Here is a 15,991-nt window from a genome sequence, read left to right as displayed (position 1 = left end):
TTCGAAGCTTTATTGAAAAGCAACTCGCTGCACTGGTACACTGACGGTTCTAAGACATCTGAGGGCATAGGTGCGGGAATAACAGGCCCTCGCACTAAACTCTCTGTGCCACTGGGTGCTTTTCCAAGCATATTCCAGGCTGAAGTTTATGCAATTTATCGGTGCGCTGAAATAAACATTCAGCGCAGGTATCATAACGAGAGAATTGCCATCATGAGCGATAGCCAGGCGGCACTAAAAGCGCTTTCCTCATACGAAACAAAGTCCCGCCTGGTCAGAGAGTGTATGGATAGGCTAAATTACCTATCAGCGTGTAACAAAGTTCACCTGATCTGGGTGCCGGGACATAAGGGGATAGAAGGGAACGAAATTGCAGACGAGCTGGCTCGCACAGCTGCTGCAACTATACCTACTGGGCCAGAACCCTTTCTAGCAGTGGGTCCCCACACTATCAGGGATATGTTCCGGGCAGAGGAAAGAAGGGTTAGGGAGGAGCTTTGGCGCCATTCAGCTGGATTGCGCCAGTCAAAAGGTCTATTGGGAGGTTACAATACCAAAAGATTCAAATGCTTAATAAACCTCCCAAGATGCAAACTGAGGGTATTGGTGGGCATATACACGGGCCACTGTAAGCTCAGGACACATCTTAACAATTTGGGCTTGGTCTCGTCGCGGACCTGTCGCTTCTGTGACATGGAGGACGAAACTCCCCTGCACTTACTACTGAAATGTGCAGCTCTTCACAGAACCAGGAGCAAAGTCTTGGGTTATACCATCCCAACAGAGGGGCGCATCGTCTCCCTTGGACCTAGTACTATCCTGGAGTTTTTCAGGGTACTGGGTCTTATGGAGTCGCTGTAGACTTGGAGAGGGCACAATAGACCACTGGTCGCGGTGCTTTCCTCAATATCTATCTATGATCTATCTATCTATCTATGGCGTTAATACGTAAGTACCCTGAAAATCAATTCACGATAGCCAATAGTAAACAAGATAAAAAATGTTTACTCGTCGTAAAAATACTTGAAAGACCAAAAAGTAATTTGTCAAGTCTGCACTATACTGTCTCATGTAAAATAAATTGTTAATGAATTAAAAGACTTATAACCATTTTAATATTAATAAAAGCTACATATTGAATCCACCTTGTTGTAATAAGGCTATTATTCAATATATATGTATATATCATTTATATTTATTATTTATTTTCGTCCTTTTATTATCGATATTTAGGTATCGATATTTAGAAAGAACTATCTGATGTATTATTTATTGTATACCAAAAATATGCTAAAACATTTCGAAAATGTGTAGGAATATAAAATTTATTTTATTGTTGTTTAGTGGGCTCCTTTTGTTTGTGTTTGTGGTATCATCATCCGACAATGCTGATCCATACGAAATACTTGGAATAGTAAATCGTGCCACTGCTCAAGACATTAGAAGAGCGTATAAGCATTTGGTTAGAATTTGGTAAGTGCATTCATGAATGAAAAAATATATAAAGTACATATATATGTTTTAATGTTGTTTACTTAATATAATTGCAGTAGTAATTTAATATTAATTAAAATATATCCGTCATATTTTAAATATTTAGCATAGATTGCATTAGCTGAAAAAATTTGGTTGAATTATACTACAATTCATGCAATGCACTTACTCTATATCTTTTAACAGTACGTATTAAATAGATTAGGAATAATATACTACTTGAACATCACCGGTAAAAGTTCACTTGTTTGGAAATTTATTAATTTTAATTCACTGAACTTGCGTTACACATTTATAATAATTTTATAAGTAATGTAAAGTAACATTGTCTGAACTTACTTTTTTTATTAATTCCATTTATTATTTATATTATGCAAATATATCAAAAAATTATATCCATAATACTGGCTTGAAGATTAGATAGAATAATAGATATACAACAGCACAGCCGTATACATAGTTTTCAAGTTGTTTATTAAAATTAGACTTAGTTCTTTTGCAATGATCTTTTCACTTCGTACTCATTATAGTAGTTCCTACATTTGGGGTGTAATCTTCCTTATATATTATTTTCATTTTATTTACACTTTATACAGGTATGGTAGCACTTTTTTATTCGTTAGCGGACAAACATTTTTATATTGTTGTTGGTCCAGAAAGGGTGTCGCACATTTACTGCCATTCTGCAGGTTAGCGGAGTGTTTTCCCCATAAACCCAGTTTGCCCTGGACATCGGTCTGTTTATATAAATGCTGTAGTAGTTTACACAAGGGCCACAACCACTGTGAGGACTTTGCCTTCTCACTTTAGCTCACCTACAGAGGGATGTTTGTTGGCTCCATCATGAAGTAGTGAGCTGCTTCAACCATATGGAAAATAATTGTTCCTGGCCACTCCTGGGTGAATGAACTTTTTATATATGAGCGTATCCTCCCCTAGCTGCAAATAATCCAATATGTGCCCTGCTGATTGTTTTAACTCCGCCATGCTACAAGATCAAGAATCTACAAGGTTGAAGAGTCGGGTAGCACCAAAGATGGCTGTACCATTATCGCCAAGGTGGACAAGTCGCCTTGGTGACCATACATACCAATACGGCATACAATATGTATCGATTATCGTTCGAGTAATATTCATATATTATTATATATGTATAATATTTTATATGATAATATTGCAAAAATTCAATACCATTTATTTTTCATTCGTTATACACATTTTTTCATTATTACTAATTTTTTAACAGGCATCCAGATAAAAATGAACATCCAGATGCTAATAAGATTTTCGTTAAAATAAAGCAAGCATATGAGTTGCTAAGTGACCCTGATCGACGCCGCATGTACGATCAGCATGGAATACGAAATGAAGATTCGCATTATTTTTCAACTAAGAGTGATTTATACCGCAAAACTTCGGCGGAACAATTTGAGAATTTTTTTGGGAAACAATTTAATATGGACAACGATATCAGCTTCTACCACAGAATCTCCATCAATAATAAGAATTATGAGAGAAAAATTGTTCCAAACAGCAAAACCACAGTGTATATGGTTATGTTTTATAACGACTGGTGTTTTCGTTGCACTCGACTCATTAGTGCATTTAAAAAGATTATCGATGCCCTGGAACCACTAGGTAAGTTATTATTTGCTGGTTGCATATGTTTTCGTAAGCTAAAAAAAAATATGTATATATGCAAGTGAGAGCTCTGCTGACTGAACGATGTCACGTTTTCATTGATTGTTTCAACTTTATTGTCTTCATTTATCGTTCGCACCAAGATTTTGTTAACCCTGGACGGTCATCCTTTTTTTTTTGTACATTAACGTCATCCTTCATTAATATGACGACGACTTATTTCAAATCCATTTTCAGTAGGGTGTGAGTCGAAATAATGAACGCGTTTTATTTTTTTTATTTATTTATTTCAATATTAATAAATACAAGTCAAAAATTAAAAGGAAAACTTATATTCTTTTCACTTAAAATTAATAATTCACAGTCTTCTAAAAACATATTTACAGTGAAAATAAAATAGTTCGTAGTCATTTTGACGAAGGATGACCGTCTAGGGTTAAACATTTAATCAGATGAATGTTTTAAAACGCAATTCGTAAAATTTAATAGATGGTAAATGTACACCTCTATTCCGTATTTATAGTAGACCGGGTAAAGTCGCCGACAGGCAACCGTAGATCAAAAAAACTTTACGAGCGGATTTGCGAATATTTCAGTCGATATTTTTTTAACCTAGTAAACCTTGAGATACTTTTTAATTGACCATTTTTTCTCCAACAAGTAAGGAAGGGCTAAATTCGGGTGTAATCGAACATTTTATACTCTAGCAAGTTAAATAATTGTTATTAAAATAACAAAAAAATTCGACTCACATCTTCGGTATAAAGCCAACTAGAATAACGGCAATAAATGTATACAGTATATGGGGCCTCGGTTATTCCTGGACCGATTTCAACTATTTTTACCACCCAGTTACATTATACCCAAGATTTTACGTTTACATATTTTAATAATTAGATATCTCACATACTACCCATATAAAGTCCACCGGCAGTTTGAAAATCCGAATATGAGGTATATGTTGGCTAGGCGAAATATTTACCTGAATTTGACCGATATTTTCGATAAAAAATTATCCACAAACTTCGAGTTCCTCATGTTCGATATCTGAGGCCTTGAAAAACTCGACTCCAATTTTGGTGAAACGGGCTATGCTACACTAGAAATACAGTATTTCTGCAAAGTTTTTTTTTTCAAATGTTTTCACTGGTGTTTAACTTATATGTTGTAAAGTGAACGAATCAGTTGGACTTCAAAATTTTAGTATGTGGGAAGTAGGCGTGGCTGTAAATAGATTTCGCTCATTTTTAAACTAGAGAATTGAGATGCCGAGAAAGTGGTTTGAACCGAATTTTGTTGAAATTGGTCGAAATATGGTTTTTGACCCATAAGTGGGCAGGTCAACGACCATTTAAATTTTGGTATTTTGGTATACAAATTTGAGTGCCGTCCTTGTGTGCTCTTTTTGCAATGAAATTTAAGGTTTATGGTGTTTTTTCTTACTGAATTTTGGTAGTTTTGTCATCATAACCTTTGTATGACAGGTATGCGTTGTGTATGGTCTCTCATCACTTTTGAAACATTGTCGAAATCAGACTATCAAGGCTCCAGATATCGGACAAGAAGAACTCAGTACCTAAGAACATAATTCGGGTTATTGTGACTAAATTTCGCACCAAATTTACATTGTTGGACATTAAACCAACACCACGATTACGAATGTAGTGTGCGAAATGAGTAAATTATCGCAGATGTATCAGCCAAAGCAGAATTGCTGTTTTTAGTGTGGAGAGCAGCAATGCAAGATCTACCAATGCATCCAACAAAGGTCACTGTTTGGTGGGAATTACGTGCTGTCGATCACTGGGTCGTATTCTTCAAAGGTGATGCGGATCACAACGTTAATGTGAACGATGAGCGCTACCGTACGATGATAGCAAACTTTTGGCCAAAAAAAGCTAAATTTTTTGAAATTCGCGGGAAAGCTTAACTTGCATGACTTGTGATTTTATCAAGACGGTACCACGTGCCACACAGTACGCGAAGCAATGTACCTAAACAAATTCCACGAATAATTTATTTCACCTTTGAGGTCTAGACTATTTGCTATGTAAGGTCCATGTCTATAGTGACAAGCATGCTTCGATTTACCCATTGGAAGCTAGCATTTATTCGTGAGATACCGGCTGAAATATTGAAAAGAGAATGTCGAAATCCTTTAAATAAAGGTTTCATACATCAATTTTGTGTTTTTTATTTATAATGTCAGATATCTCCTTGATCAGAAATCATCCTTGATATTTCAATTAATTTGTTTTTATTGCAATAAAGAAATGTTTAAATTTATATTAATTTTATTATCATTTTCTTTTCACATTTGTGTCACACAACTTCAAGCCGTGACGAGCCATCAATGTTAAAAATTCCATTTGCTCATGCTGGCGCTGCATTATTGTGGGATTGTTCATAATTGGGATTGTTTGGGTATATGGATTTTTTGCTGTTTTTGACTCACCAATTTAGGGATAGCTGTAAGTAAAACTGTGAATCGATCTCTGTAATTATAGCCATAATGTAGACTAAAATTAATACATACAGCTTTGGTTTAAATGATCCACTAGCTCCTATTTACCTCATATTAAAATTTTCGAATTGCTGTTGGGCTTTATACCACTTATTATGTGAAATATGTTAGCAAAATTAAATGAATCATCCCTTATTTTAGTGGATGTTGTGCCGAATATATGAGTTACATTCTGAGTTATCTTAGAATTTAAATAAATAAATTAAGAGAGTATAAAGTGTTTGATTGCACCGGAATTGAACCCACTCTTACTTGATTAATTAAAATAACTGAACACACTTCTGAGTATACAAATGAAATTTGTAAGTTTTATTTTAAGGGACGGGAAAAGTAACAAGGTCTAGTTGGTTGTTATTGTAATTCAACAAGAGTTTGTCAGGAACTTAGACAATTTTTATAGTCTCGCAACAAAGTTGCTAAATAGAGTATTATAGTTTTGTACACATAACGGTTGTTTGTAACACCCAAAACTTAACGAGTTAGATATAGGGTTATATTTACCAAAACGATTAGGGTGAAGAGTGGAGTTCAAATCCGAATGTATGTCTGTCCGTCCGTCCGTCTTTGCAAGCTGTAACTTGAGGTTGCTTTCACAAATGAGCAAAATCGGACCACTGCCACGCCCACAAAATGGCGAAAACCGAAAACACATAAAGTGCCATAACTAAGCCATAAATAAAGCTCTGGAAATAAAATTTGGTATGAAGGATCGCACTATGAAGGGGCATATTTGGATGTAAGTTTTTTGGGGAAGTGGGCGTGGTCCCGCCCCCAAATAGGTTTTTTGTACATATCTCGCAAACAAATAAAGCTATACAACCCAAACTTTCTGCAGTCGTTTTATTTAGCCACTTCTTAATACAGTCCAAAAATGAAAGAAATCGGATTATAACCACGCCCACCTCCCATACAAAGGTTAGGTTGAAAATTACTAAAATTGGGTTAACTCACTAACGAAAAACGTCAGAAACACTAAATTTCACATAAGAAATGGCAGATGGAAGCTGCACACAGATTTTTTTACAAAATGGGAAAATGGGCGTGGCGTCGCCCACTTATGGGTCAAAACCCATATCTCAGGAACTATGTTTTGAAAATAGGCCAAATCGGTTCACAACCACGCCTACTTCCTATATACGAGAACTTTGAAGACGATCTGAATCGTTTACTTTACAATATATAAAGTAAGCACTAGTGAAGATATCGGTGCAGAACTTTGCACAAATACTATGTTTATAGTGTGGCAGTCCCAATCTAAAACTCGCCGAAATCGGAGCATAGGTTTTTAAGGCCCCATATATCGAACACGAGGACCTCGTTGCTTCTAACCTAATATTATGGTTTCCAACTTTCAATGGACTTTATACAATATATATGACGAATATGTGGGTCAAATTGAGTATTATATAATATAAATAAAGTTAAATAAATAAATTGCGAGAGTATAAAATGTTCGGTTACACCCGAACTTAGCCCTTCCTTACTTGTTTTATATTGCACTTACGCTGACTCTGGAATATCTGAATGATTGGATCGATCGCTTAAAATTGGTTGGACAACTTTCTAATGATTCTTCCAATCATTTCGGTATATTAAAATTAAAATGCTTAAAATTGGTTGGACAACTTTCTAATGATTCTTCCAATTATTTCGGTATATTAAATAAGCAGACACAATTAATACGCTCATATTCACTAATAATGAAATAAATATATTATACACAATTATTATTTAATATCAGTTGTTTGCCTATCAATTATTTCGAATTTAAGTTCGAAATAGAATAAAATCGAGTGAATTTCAACTCACCTCAAATTAATTCGTTCGTTTTGTAATATGTAATTACTTCAATAGAGTTGTAACAGGTATCTGTCAATAATAATTTCGCTTTCACGCCTCATCTTTTTTATAGGTATTCATTTTGCTGCAGTTAATGCTGCATATGAACCGGTTTTAGTTAAGAAATCGGGTGTGAGCTCTATACCAAGCTTGGTTATGATTCTGGATGGACACTGCTATATATATCGCGAAAATGTGTATACATTGGCTAAAATTAAGGGTAAGTAGATTGAGTAGTAGTGTTTTTAAAGATTATATGAAAATCATGAAACAACGTAGCTATGAAAATTTATGAGTTATCCTTGAGCTATGCATGTAAATATATGTATGAAGAATATAAATATACGAGGAATATACTATTTTCTTCTTATGACTCCCAATCAAGTGTTGTACATTGTCAGTCGAGTGTTGCACATTGTAATCCATAAATAAGTAGGAGACAACTTCATATTAATTAAAATACGTTTGTGTACATACAAACATATATTTTTTTAAATGGCTTTAATCTGTAGACGATGAATGATGAAAATGGTAAACTGTAGATCACTGGCGTCATAATTATGTCGTCATATCTAAAATTGAGTAAGAAACAAACGAGAAAACCTGTTCAATGGGAGTATGAAAAAATTTCGCGCTCACCTGCATTGTCTCAGTTCATCTCGTGCCAACCACTGATGTACATAGTACATACATATATATATCGACATTGAAAATTTTTTTTTTTTGGCCGTAACTCGAAAACAAGCGTTAATTGGCCGTTATTGCGATTTCCAATTGCAAGAATATTTAAATAACAAATGATGATTTATTATGCGTTTCGTATACCAGAATAAAAAAAATTTAAAGTTTTGAAATCGCGATATTTCGAAGGTTTGTTGATTTTTATCGTGCATTTCTGTAAAACTGCATTACATTAATGGCATTTATATCCACCAAAATGTTAAACAATATTTTTTATTGTAGAGTTTATAAGAAAAAAGATGCCATATTCTATTACACAGAGAGTATTTGACCAAAATGTGGATGATTTTTTGGGAGGTTGGATAGATAATAGAGTGAGAGCTCTAATCTTCGAACCACGAAATAAAACGAGACTTCGATATTTAATAAATGCATACGCGTTCCAGTATAGAGTTGCGTTTGGGTAAGTTGTGGCCGCCATTTTTAAAAAATGTTTAATGTAAAGTTTTATAATTAATTTTTTCTATTATTTCATGATATTTCATGATATTTTTTTTAATTTTTAATTCGAAACAAACACCAAATAAATTTGGATAAAGAAAAGCTAAGTTTATTTCATATTTATATATGTTACAGAATCGTTGATTCGAATGATAGCAGAACTGAACAAACTCAAAAACGGTACAATGTTGTTCCAAATCTCGACACGCTTCTTATGTTTAATGAAGATTCCCGTAGTCCACGTGCAAAGATTTCCATGCCTGAGATTCCGGTGCAAACATTAAATGACATTATTTCTACAAATCAATATCTTTTATTACCTAGACTCTCATCACAACAAGTTTTGGAAGGTAAGATTAAATATTATTTAAATAAACTAAGTAGAGTATATTTAATAAAGTAGCTATGACCTATTGCCGTATTATAATTATAAGAATAATATACCTTTCGAGTTTTATTAACATATCATTTCTATCTGAAATATTATATATGTATAAATGTAAATGTAAACGTCATAATTACCAATGTACCACTTTTTCAGGGAAAAAATATCTATAGCTCCCCTGACTTATTGTAATCATCTTCACCAAATATCAATTTAAAACTTTATAGCTTCTGCAGTTTGTATATATCGTAAAAGTTGAGATTCTAGCAATAAATATAGCCTATGTTACTCGGGGTGAATGTAGCTTTCCAACATGAATTTTTGAAATCGGCACAGTAGTAGTAGTAGTATCATACAAATCTTTCTTCTTTATAATAGCCGTATAGATAAAATACTTTAGCTATATAAATCAAACATTCCATAAATAGTACAATAAAGCTTCATTAAGATTAGTATAAAAAATTGCCAATGAGCGGCGCCACCACTTATGAGTCAAAAATCATATCTCAGGAACTTTTTGAACAATTTCAACGAACTTCGGTTCATACAACATTTCATTGGTCTTTCATAATATTCCGAATGGTATAGTTTGACAATGGTCCAAATCCATTCGCAATCATGCCTAGAATAGAATATAATAGAAATTTTAGAGGAATGCACAACGACCTGTGGTATTTTGTACCCTCCCTAAGATTACAACAACTCCATCAGTCAAGAATGGCGCTTGGAGTGAGAGAGTCGATGCGATCCTCTGTTGGGTTGCTGAGACCCAATAATTCTCTCCTACTTCTGTGAACTGCTACACAATCTAAGAGTAGGTGTAAGGGAGTTTCTGCCTCCAAGTCACAGAAGCGACACGTTACGGATGAGACTATGCCTAGGTTATGTAGGTGGTACCTAAGCTTACAGTGGCCTGTGTATAGTCCCACCAAGACTCTTCGTTTATTTCTGGGGAGGTTTATTATACACCTAAATCTTTTAATGTTATACCCTCCAATGAAACACTTTGATTGGTGTAGAGTCGTAGCCTGCCGTCAGTACTTCTCCCTGTATTTCCTCAGTTCCTTCCGTAACACTTCCCTAATTGTGTGTGGCCCCACTGCTATGAAGGCTTCTGGGCCAGGCAGCTTAGTGGCTCTCTGGTGATATAATCTCTATGTAGGAGAGCTAGAGGAAGCCTCGTACTGATCTCCATCATATTTTGGGTTGAGATCACCTTACCTTTGCCATAGCCATCTGCATGTTAATTTGGTTGGCGCAGTGCTTGATTACTATATGCAGCGGTGTGAGTTCTAGGATTGCCATCATGCATACTTTCACTTTACCACAATTCTGAAGTCCGTCCGATTCGTTCACTCTACAAAATATATATTAAGCACCAGTGAATATGTGGTGTGGACAAAATCGGGTCAATACTTCCTCTACAAATCCATTTACGGGGTAGACTTTAATACATCGGTTAATATGTGAAATATCTCAGCAACAGTAAATGAACGCAAAATCTTGGATATAATGTAACTATAATGTACCCCAACTTTCATATTGTATTTTATGCCGAATATACAAAAAGAATTTTAATATAATTAAAAATTTAAATGGCGTGACTATAAAAAGTTATGTTCCATCCGAGCTTAGCCATTCTTTACTTGATTCTCAATATTTTCTATATTGTGAGGTTCAAGATTTCCTTCTTCTTTGTAAGATTTATTCCATTATACAACAGGTTTTAGTTTTACTCCGATGCGTAATAACTATAATAAATGATATACAAACTTTTGAACTTTCGATTGAGAAAAATTATAATAATAGCGTGTTGCATGCTAGTGCACTATTGTATTAAGTATTTATATGTTACTAAACATATTTTCATTTCAATATTTCAGGAGTATGTCCAGCTGAATGGAGCCAACCTCGAAAACGTTTATGTGTTATTCTTATTACAGAAAACAACGATTCTCATAATTTTGCCCGCATTGTATTTCGAAATATTGCTCTTCAGGCTGAATACAGTATAGAAAGAGTACGATTTACGTATATGTTCAAGGTAAAAATAAGTTTAATATTGAACCATTTATTAGAAAATATATTTAAAACAAAAAACTCTCCAAATAATTTTGAGCTAATCACACCTCCTTCTTAAAACTTGAAGAAATCACTGAAATTGTTTACAAATCTAAGTATGTAAGTTAAAAGAAAGTAAGTTAAAAGTAAGTAAGAAAAATTCGGGTGTAAACATACGTAAAATTTGCAAGGCTCGTATATACTAGGTTTATATTATTGGTTATTTACTCATTTATATTTCGCTTATACTCACTATAAGGAGAAAATCAATCAGCTATGCGAGAATAATTATAATAAGAGTAAAACAAGGTCTAGGCCGATCACATCACTATATACATATGGGGCTAGGGGAAGATCTACACGAAATAAAAATCATTGTAAATATAAAATATATTTTTCGCAGCCGAACTATTACGTATTCAAGAATATGTGTTTACTTAATTTACTAAGGTATTCTAATTTACTAAGATATTGAGAGATATGAAAATTCTTATATTGGGTATATGGGTGCTAGAGGATTTATTGACCTGATTTTATTCGTTTTTTGCACCTGGACACACTATTATCAGGAAAATATTCCTTTCATTAATCGGTTATTTACCGCTATTTTTTGATAAAAAGTCAGTCATACATACTGAAGTCCCCATGTTCGGTATCTGGGGCCGATTTCAAAGATTTATATACTACGGCCACATCACCAATGCAGTATTTATGCAAAGTTTTGTTCCGATATCTTCACTGGTTTTTAATTAGTAAAGAATCAGAGTAGATGGACTGATATTGGAAAAATACAAACCATTTACAAACAACTTATTTATGAGTTTACTTTTCATTTAATAGGAACGACAAAAAGACTTTATTAACGCAATTTCTAAGGGAGCCGAAGCAGATCCGTTGTGTCCTATAGTAATTATTTGGCGGTATGATCAAACTCATATAAAATATGAGTGGATTAAAGGAGCGCCTCTTAACATGGATTCCAACCAATATGATTCAAATGAGCAAGTTATCAATTTAACGAGACGTTATATCGACAACACCATCCAAAGACTATTGAGAACAAGTGAGACACTCAGCTACGAAACTTTTGTGAAAGTAAGTAAGACTGTTTTAACGCATATTTTTTTTCATATGTTTTAATCAAATTAAATTTGAAAGATCAATATCTGTAGCCAATTTTAAAACAAATGTTTAACGCGGTTATAAACGTAGTTGCATGACAATATTATTATCAACTACATTCTAATAAATTTTCTTGCAGAATCTCTTTGACGAACATGCACAAAGCTTAATCAACAGATGGTTATCCAAGTTGGAGTACACGTGTGAATATGTGATTGACAACTTGGAGAAGGAACATATATTAGCGTTGTTATCTCTTCTGGGAACAATTGTATTTATGTTTGCCGTGGGCTATGTTATGGTTTATTTTGTTCGTGTCGAAGAAGAAAGTTTAAAACAAAAGGGTTATTTGAATGAAAACAACAATTCTTGTAAGTATTAATAATTAATTTAAATTGCTTTGTGCAGTACTGAAAAAATTAATCGTTAAGATTATAACACGTTTTTCCCACGTTCAATAAATGAAAGTACAGTATATTTATCAATATATACACTCACCAAATTTCTTATTCATACACCTATGTTTTTTATTTATTTTTTTAATTATGCCTAATTTATTAATTTTTTATAATAATATGTATAAAAAAATGTTACGTAAAAGTAAAATTAATAAATTAAGAATTAAAAATTAAATTAGCAAACACACAATTTATATTCATATACTTAACGGTTGTTTGTAACACCTAAAACTAAACGAGTTAGATATAGAGTTATATAAATCAAAATGATCAGGCTGATGAGTAGAGTTGATATCCGGATGTCTGTCTGTCTACCAGTGCAAGTTATAAGTTGAGTGCAGATTGAAATCCTTGTATTCCCAGTCACCATAAGAGGGTTGATATTGTACGTGGGCGAAATTGAATCACTGCCATGTCCACAAAATGGCGTTCATCGAAACATATAATTGGAAGCACAAGTTCGTCTTGAGGAGGAGCAATATGAAACAGTTTCAGAAGGAGCATAAAGTGAAACTGGCGATGAAACTGAAATACCGGACGACAGCGAGAACACAAAGTATAGCACATGTGAGAGCAGTGCAAACAGAAAGATGTTATACTCTCGCAATTTATTTTTTTAATGTTATTACGATAACACTCAATTTTCCCATATATTTGACATAAAATCCACTAGACTAACGAAAACCATTATATATAGTATGTGGAAGCTGGGATAATTCCTGGATAGATTTCAACTATTTTTGCCACGAAGCTAAATTAAATCCAAGACTATATATTTACTTCCTCTTGCTAAGATATCTCACATATTAACCTATTATATGTATGTATATTAAAAACTCCGCCATTTTGACAAAGGAAAAAGTTCTGTCCGTGTGACAGCATGTTTTCTAACAGGTTAATCTGAAGTGAAAAAAGAAAACTATATGTTTAGTAAAGTCTTTAAACTTGAACTTGCAAGAAGAAAAAAATGAAGTGAATTTCTGATTTCACATGAAAACAAGTCAGCATTAGCCGAGCTGTGTGGCAACTTACCATTTTAATCGTTTTATTCATGTACTGGGTTACTATAAAGTTGCTATAAAATATGTGTTTATTTAATTTCAAATAAAATTTCATTCATATATTTTTTAAAATTATTTCTTTTAGCTCTGAAACTAAACCGGACTGCTCCGGAGTTGAAATTACATGAACTTAGAGCTGAAAAATATAATGGCATGGTTCGGTTGTTAAAACCGGGATGTAGAACTATAATTTTGGTTACCGATTTAAAAACACGACCTAAACTAATTCCCTCATTTCATAAAGCTGTTTGGCCATACCGAAAATCCAAGACACTATTATTTGGTCATATGCTTATAGAAAAAGGACTGCTGTGGTACTCTGAACTGCTAAGATTGTCTTTATGCGAATCGAAGTCTTTTAAAATTAATCCCCGAAACTGTGTTGGTACAGTAATTGCTTTAAATGGTCACCGAAAATATTTTTGCATGTACCACGCTAAACACCCAGAGACAAGCGGTGATGGAAAGGTAAGTTTTATATGATAGTAGCGCTTTTTTAAAGCAATATGTGTTATTTATTAATACTACGATATCTCGATCGAACGTCTGTATTCAATGCCTAAACTATATAAGCAAACATAAAGAATAGACCATCAAGGCAAAAAAATGTACTCCAATACTAATGAATATTTACATATTTTCTAAATCGAACCGAAACTGCGCCGCCTTTAAATCGTTAAATCAGTATTATGGAGGCTGGGATAATTCCTGAGTTGGATGTCGTGTTCGATATCTGGGACTTGGAATAGTTATAATCCGAATTGGACAAATCTATGATAAGCGAGGCCATAAGCAGTATTTGTGCAAAATTGTATTCCGATATCTTCATTGGTCCTTGATTGACATACATATATGATTGAAATTGATCGAGGAATATCTGATGTACATATGGTGTTTGACCCAAAAGTCCGATCCTTTTCCATATTTATTATAGTTCTTCTGTTCTGAAGGGAAATATTTTCCTATTGTCCAAAACTGGCCGCTTTTGGGCAATTACTGAGTTATTTGAACCTATTCAATTAAGCGACTATATACATTAATGTAAAAGCACACTACACCAAGTTAACCATATTCTTATTTATTTTGCAGAGATTGATAAAAATGAAGAAACATCTTGAGCGAGATACTACCGATCCCGAAATAGGAGCATTTGTTGAGGTTAATTCAGATGAATCAGATTGTGAGCAAAAAATCTTATTGGAAGAAAATCTTTTGGATGGATTAAGTAATTGGTTGGACAGGTTATTCGAAGGATCTACTCATAGGTACAATATCAATTACTGGCCGGATTTTCCAACTAAATAACTAACTAATCTTTTTTGAACTTATGAACGCATACGTGTTTATGCCAGAAAATTAAATAAATTGTACAATTTGCATAAGTATTTGAGTGAATACCACAATCTTTTCACGATATTGAGATGATTGTGTATACAATTTAAGTTTCATCGTGTTTGCTGCTGATTTATGGATACATAAGGCACACGTATCTAAAATTAAATTATTATTATTTAGCTAATTATTTAATATATATACTTTAGAAAAAACACTGAAAAGTTATTATGCCGTTTATTTAGAGACGCTGTAAAAAAACTCAACTAATATACTTAGTATATCTTGCCCTAAACTCTGTTACAAAGGTTACAATGCATACAGTGAGAATAAATTGGAAGAAAAATGTGTCGTAATTTTTTTATTTACATTTTATATCATATATAAAACTATACGGCAAAATTGACTTTTTTCTGGGTATTGGACATATCTTACTTTTTCCCGGAGATTGAGCCATGAGTATAAATTTGTAAAATATTTGGCTTCGTGGTTCGAAAAAACGATTATTTTAAATTGTTATTAATTTCAGGATACAGTAGTATCTTTCCTCTTAATTTAATGGTGTATAAAACTTCTCGGTCAGAAACAGTTTGAAATTTTAATTTCTGAAATAGAAAAATATTCTGCATATGCCAAAGACTTTAGAAAATATAACTTTTAAATTTCGATTTTTTTGGAGGGATATTTCCAAAATAGTAAATCCATTCGCACCGCCATCTGAAAGGTCTTAAAATTCAAAACGAAGAAAAAATGGTACACAACAAGTGTGAAGTATATACCCAACTTTCCAACATATCTCCAATAAAAAAAAAAATCAAATAAAGATTGAAAACTAAAATGGTTGGGCAGATGAAAGTAAGTGCAACAAGTACAGTGATACCGTTGTTTACAA

At 33.4% G+C, this 15,991-nt stretch overlaps 1 protein-coding gene across 4 annotated transcripts; it reads left to right on the top strand.

Moving 5' to 3' along the window:
- Positions 1-1,231: 1,231 nt before the first annotated feature.
- Positions 1,232-15,447, top strand: LOC105215775 (dnaJ homolog subfamily C member 16). Of its 4 annotated transcripts, XM_054226054.1 has the most exons (11): positions 1,232-1,473; positions 2,091-2,183; positions 2,741-3,132; positions 7,572-7,718; positions 8,462-8,642; positions 8,816-9,030; positions 10,949-11,109; positions 11,967-12,221; positions 12,388-12,619; positions 13,853-14,235; positions 14,857-15,447. In XM_054226054.1, exons 1-11 carry the CDS (start codon positions 1,307-1,309, stop codon positions 15,070-15,072), a joined length of 2,442 nt encoding a protein of 813 aa, XP_054082029.1. In that variant the 5' UTR covers positions 1,232-1,306; the 3' UTR covers positions 15,073-15,447. The 4 variants fall into 4 exon arrangements, with proteins under 4 accessions (XP_054082029.1, XP_011188193.2, XP_054082037.1 ...); XM_011189891.3 differs by lacking the exon at positions 2,091-2,183; XM_054226062.1 differs by lacking the exons at positions 1,232-1,473; positions 2,091-2,183 and adding an exon at positions 2,208-2,394.
- The last annotated feature ends 544 nt before the right edge of the window (positions 15,448-15,991 follow it).

The sequence above is a fragment of the Zeugodacus cucurbitae genome, chromosome 2 (genome assembly GCF_028554725.1).
Source record: "Zeugodacus cucurbitae isolate PBARC_wt_2022May chromosome 2, idZeuCucr1.2, whole genome shotgun sequence".
In the NCBI taxonomy this organism is placed as follows: domain Eukaryota; kingdom Metazoa; phylum Arthropoda; class Insecta; order Diptera; family Tephritidae; genus Zeugodacus; species Zeugodacus cucurbitae.
The sequence above is the reverse complement of the archived record's forward strand: the minus strand, read 5'-3'. Positions and strand labels throughout refer to the sequence as shown.